The following is a 6,000-nucleotide window of genomic DNA, read 5'->3' as shown; positions in this document are numbered from 1 at the left end:
CGGGCCCCCGGGGCAGGTAGGCCGGCTCTTCCAGTTCTTGCGAAAGGCCGGCTCCGGGCGCGCGCGCAGGTGGGAGTAGGGGTGAGGCGGGGGCAGCCGCGAGCCGCGGAGACGGAAGACCCGCCGCCGCCCGGCCCTGCGGGGGTCCGCGCGTGCGCAGACGGCCTCCGCGGCGCCCGCGCGCGCTTCCGCCCGGCGGCGGTCGCTGGGGGGCTGCGGCGCGCGGACGACGCGGCGGCGGCGCGCGCCGGGGGGCGGGGCTGCGCGGCCGGCCCCGCCCACCGGCCGCGCGCGCCTCTCCTCCCAGTCTCCCCCGCGCTTCCTGCGCTGAGGGCAGTCGTAGCCGCCGCGGCCCCGTTCCCGGCTCGCTCGCTCGGGCGCTTCTATGGCGGCCTTCAGCAAGTACTTGACGGCGCGAAACTCCACGCTGGCCGGGGCCGCGCTCCTGCTGCTCTGCCTGCTGCACCGGAGGCGCCGCGCCCTCGGCCTGCACGGGTAAGAAGGCCCTTGGCCGCGCTCCCCTCCCGGGCCCGAGCGGGCGCGGCCGCGGCCGGCGCGCTCTGCCTCCTCGCCTGGCGCCGGGCGGACGGCTCCCCGTGCCCGGCGGGGTCAGGCGCTCGGGGCGCGGGCGGCGGCTGCTGCCAGGCTCAGAGGCCGGGGCGTGCGCGTTTCCCCGCGGCGCCCCGCGCTCTGCCCCCGCCGAGGTCTCTCTCGCCCGCCCCCGCGGGGAGCCCGCGCCTCTTGCCCCCAGGCCTCGTTCCCGGCGCCCCCGAAGCCGTCTCCCTCTGACCCTGCGGGCCTGACCTCTTGCCCCAGCGCCCGCTCGCAGATCTGCGCCTCTGCCCCGAGGCTGTCGCCGCCCCCCGCCCCCCACCACAGCCCACCTCCCCTGTCAACTTTCTGGGGATGTTCTAGTTTTGCCCTCTCACCCCCCGCCCCCCCGAGAGACCGTCGGTTTCCCTGTGGACGTGTTTGTGTGACTCGAGGCTGAGGACTGGGCTCGCCAGGATGGAGTCCGGGTGGCCTCAGTCGCTCGGATGGGCCTTGGCAGGATCCCCGAGTACTCGCTGTCGAAAGGCGAGAGGATGGTACGTGTGAACCCTCCTGGGTGCATCCGGGACGATTGCTTTCCCAAGCGACGTTCCCTGCTCGTCGGTCTTTGAACTCTCTGGCATCTCATGCGGAAAGGCTGATTGGTTCCCTCCCCTGGCCTGTTCAGGTGGAGGGTGAGGCTGTGATTTACCTGAAGATCGAGATCCTTTTTGATTGTACTCCACTTCTTCCTCCTCGAGAGAATCCTTAAAATTTTTTTAAAAAATTATTATTTATTCATGAGAAACGCACAGAGAGAGGCAGAGACACAGGCAGAGGGAGAAGCAGGCTCCATGCAGGGAGCCTGACGTGGGACTCGATCCCGGGACCCCGGGGTCACGCCCTGGGCTGAAAGCGGCCTAAACTGCTGAGCCACCCAGGCTGCTGGAGAGAATCTTTTTATTATTATTATTATTATTATTATTATTATTATTATTATTATTATATTTTATTGGAGTTCGATTTGCCAACATATAGCGTAACCCCAGTGCTCATCCGGCCAAGAGCCCCGCTCAGTGCCCGTCCCCCAGTCACCTCAACACCACCCCGCCCCCGCTCCCCCCGCCCCCGCCCAACCTCGAGAGAATATTAATGTTTAGCCTTAACGTTTAACTTTTACTAACTTCCTGTCTTCCTTATCTTACTAAGATCTGAAGCAGGAGTCTTTCTTTTCCTTTTTAAATTCAGTTATTAACCAAGTTCAAAATGATTTGCATCTTTGTCCAGACAGTACAGTACCAGTTCACTACTGTTTCTATTCAGGTAGCTTTTAAAATGATTTCTTCTGGAAAATACACCCCCCCCCCCCCATTATGTACTTTCTGAGCTCCCAGATGCAAATGGGAGTTATTTGTTATCTGGGAATATGTCGGAAAATGTTAAATGTTATAAAATAACTTTGAATGATCTTTTATTAGAGAAATGTTTTAGTGCGTAGAACAGGTGTTTTAATATGAGGTGGGGGACTTGAGGACAGCTCTAACAGCCGAGGCTTACTTTGTTTTATCAGAGTATTACATGTGTAATATGTATGTAATGTAGAAAAGTACACATAAATGTAGAGCATGAAGAATTTTTACAGATAGAACTTACTCGTGTAATCAGATCTGCACTCAGATAAGAACATTATCAGCGTCCCAGAAACTCTCTTCATGTCCCTTCCAGTCACAGTTTGGATAGCTAGTGATTTATAAGAGTGTAGATAATTTTAAGAAAAGTTTTAAATATCATCTGAGAAATAGCAAAACAGTGTAATAGAAACTGTCTTACTAAATTTTAGGTGTTTTTTCCACTTGTATTTTATTGTAAAATGCTTTAGAAATCTTTTTGAGAAACTTAGGACTTTCTGAGGGTTTCAGTTATGCAACAGTTAATTTCTCTGAACAAAAGTTTGTTAACCTTGTACCAATATTGGCATGAATGAGAAAAGTCTTTATTTTCCACATTATATATCTTGTGGGAGGAGAATGCAAATTAAGAGCAGATAAGCATGAAGTTTGAATTACCTAGGTAAAATAATTGAATTATCTTAAAACCATCCAGAATAGTGTTGAGTCTATTTTTGTAGGTGTTGTATTTCCAGAAACTTTTGGGTATCTTTCAGATGCTGTCTTTGGCAGCACAGTTTGAAGATTAGAAGATTAGAAAATTCTAACTTTATATTTTACTGGATTTTTGGGTATTGGTTCCAACAAGGCTAATTAATTTTCCTGTCGGTGCTTAATTAAGGAATCTGTGGCTGCTTAGCCTTTTTTCATCTATGCTATTAACAATAGGTTTGTCTTAGAAGATATGTCTTAGAAGATTTTCCTTAGAATCAAGAAGGTAATGGAGCTAGTAAAACCACTTTAAAAGTTAAATGTCACATTATACCAGACATTAGGAGAATAAGTAATTACAATTTATGAGTTACTTTTTTTTGTTAATGAAGTTTTTTCAAAAGAAGCAGAATAATGAACCACCTAGGCACTTTACTGAGGAAGTACCATCAATTTTCTGCCATTCATCTTTCTTCCATAGCTCCTTGCTCCCTCCCACCCCTTATTTTTACAGATTTTTAGGTAAATTTATATATATTAAACAAAAATCTTGATTACACATTTTTTAAGTAAAGGCAGTACAACAGTGTAACACACCCCTACCATAAATGAGAACATTTTCATCTTCTTGGAAAAGGAAGTGTGTTCATTCCCCACTACTGTATACTAACTTTTTTCACCTTGATTTTCCTTAATCATACATTTTATTTGTTATTTATGGGGAATAGTGGAATCTGTACTCATAGATAAAGGAGATCATGTATTCAGCTCAAAGGAAGTACCTATTTCAAGATGTTGTATTACCGCCCTGGTGCTATGGGATGGAGGGGTGTATGTGTGTGTGTATGTTTTACATGTACATTCAAAAAATATATGGCATCTTTTCATAGGGATCTTGTTTTCTTGTTAGGGAAGAGAAGTTTAAATGCAAATTAGTTAAAATGTAAGGTGGTGACAGAATGCAGTGTACAGACAGACATGCCTTAGAAGTTCTGAGATTAATGCGTTGGGGAAGAGTTGGGGAAGGCTTTATGAAAAGGCCTAGAAAAGGGGTAGGAGTGGATAACTGCAGATAAGTTGAATATTAGTATTAGCCTTTATTAGATTTTTGTTGCATTTTGTGGTAGGAGGAAGCTTTTGATATCCTTTCAATCCATCTTCCACTGCCACCAGAGCACTCTGTAAGAAGCAGAAATGTGAACTTGTTATTCCTTCATAAAAGTCTTTTGATTATTCTAAGATACAAAATTGTTAGCACTAGAAAATCATGTTCCTGATCTGGTCCTTTACTACTTCTTCTCATACTCATCCAGCCATATGGAGTAAGTCTCTGAGTATGACATGCTTTGCTCAGCCTTTGCAGTCTTGATTGTAATCACTGTTATCCCTACCACTTCTCCCCACCTTTTGGTGTTTATTTTCTTTCAACATTCAGTCCAGAGGTGCTTGGGTGGCTCAGTGGTTGAGGGTCTGCCTTTGGCTCAGGTGGTGATCCCAGATCACGTCCTGCATCAGGCTCCCCGCAGGGAGCCTGTTTCTCTCTCTGCCTGTGTCTCGGCCTCTCTCTCTGTGTCTCTCATGAATAAATAAATAAAATCTTAAAAAAAAAAAAAAAACAGCCCTCAATCCAGTTAATACTTTCTCTTAGGTGTTTCTATCTTTTCCTGATTTCCAAACTCTTGTCCTTTGCGCTTATGATAACTGTAAGCATTTCTCTCCTCTACCAGTTAGCACACTCTGTATTGTGCTAGTTTATTTTCTTGGCTTCTGTTTACATCATAGTTTCTTGGGGCATGTACTGCCTGCGGCATGTTTAATTTCCTAATTTGCAGGGTAGATACTAAGTATTGTATGGAGTGGACAAATTATGTAGAAGTTAGCCTGTGGCATGTTTAATTTCCTATGTTGCAGGGTAGATACTAAGTATTGTATGGAGTGGACAAATTATGTAGAAGTTAAAAACTTTTTTTTAAGTTGAAGAACTTTTAAGGGTAATTGACACACAGTTGGGAGATGTAGGAACAGTACAAACATGAGTAGAGGCATTAGGTAATAGTGAGAGGTGTATATCTGAGAATATGTAACATGGGCAAGGTAGTAGGAAATCATGGGCCAGTTTTAGAGGGCAGGCAAAATCTGCACTGCCATAGTATTTTATGGTCTTAAACTAAACACAAAAAACCAAAAACGGAACAAAGCAGTTTCTTTCCCTTCTCATGAATGCTTGTCAAGTTCAGATTTCTCACCCAGGATTTCAGAGCCTTCCTTCACCTGATCTCACCATGCCTGGCTAATCTTATATGCCTTTGCCTGCCAATGAGTACACTGTTCCAGATAGACCAGTTTTGTACAGTTCTCTGAACAGGCCACATTCATTCCAGGCTTTGGAGCTTTATTCATATTTTTTTTTTTTTTTTTTTTTTTTTTTTTTTCATTTGGGGTATATTAAAAATATTTATTTATTTATTTATTTATTTATAAAACATTGTTTTGACACAATGACAGACTCACAGGAAGTTGTCGTAGGAGGTCCCATGTTGTATGGTCTTCAAGCCCTTTCCCCTAAGGTAATATCTGCGTAATGATAGTACAGTATGGAAGCAGAAATAGCCATTGGTTCTAGCCATTGAACTTATTCAGGTTTCAGTGATTTTAGGCACACTCAAATGTACCTTGTGCATGTGTGATTGCTCCTGAACACTGATCTTACATGTAGACTTGTGTATCCTCCACCCCATTCATGTTATAGAGCTGTTCCATCATCAGCCTCCTGCTTACTTTCTTTTGTAGGCATGGTATGTAGCTTGTCTTTTTGTTGTATGAGAGTCTTCTGCAGAGCAAGCATTTCTTATCTTGATAAGGCCAATTTAACATTCTTTTCCTTTGATGGGCTGTGACTTTGGCATCAAGTTTGAAAACTCTTTATCTAGCCCTAAGTCCCAAGGATTTTCTCAAAGTAGTTCATTTTATAGTTTACATTTAAGTATATACTTTTATGTTTTATATTTGTAATATGAATCATGCATAGTTTTGTGTTTCACATTTAATTCTGTGATCCATTTTGTGTTAATTTTTAGTGTTAATTGTGAGCTGTGACATTTAGGTCAAAAATCCTTATTTCTGGCCTATGGTTGTGTAAGCACTCCAGCATCACTTGTGGAAAGGCTGTACTTCCTGCATTGAATGGCTTTTGTACCAGTATCAAAATGAGTCGGGCCTATGTGTTTGTATCTATTTGTCAATCTCTGTTCTGTTCATTGATCTCTGTATCTATCCCTCTACCGGTGCCACCGTGTCTTGATTACTGTAACTATATAGTAAGTCTCAATATCATGAACAGTGATTCCTCCCATTTTATTTTTGTTGGAAT

General features: G+C 44.8%; 1 protein-coding gene across 4 annotated transcripts in view; it reads left to right on the top strand.

The window, feature by feature from the left end:
• Window positions 1-299: 299 nt before the first annotated feature.
• ABCD3 (ATP binding cassette subfamily D member 3) overlaps window positions 300-6,000 on the top strand; it is a 77,768-nt gene continuing 72,067 nt past the window's right edge. For 2 of the 4 annotated variants that reach the window (XR_007411479.1, XM_035717995.2), the window contains exon 1: window positions 300-495. Coding sequence is in view for 3 of the 4 variants with exons in the window: in XM_035717995.2 (XP_035573888.1) it covers window positions 386-495 (110 nt within the window). In the remaining variant the exon portion in view is untranslated. Of the gene's footprint in view, window positions 496-951; window positions 1,089-6,000 lie in introns of those variants that run through there. The other 2 variants (XM_025417582.3, XM_035717999.2) reach the window with 2 other exon arrangements.

Source organism: Canis lupus, chromosome 6, assembly GCF_003254725.2.
Source record: "Canis lupus dingo isolate Sandy chromosome 6, ASM325472v2, whole genome shotgun sequence".
NCBI classification, from domain to species: domain Eukaryota; kingdom Metazoa; phylum Chordata; class Mammalia; order Carnivora; family Canidae; genus Canis; species Canis lupus.
The sequence above is the reverse complement of the archived record's forward strand: the minus strand, read 5'-3'. Positions and strand labels throughout refer to the sequence as shown.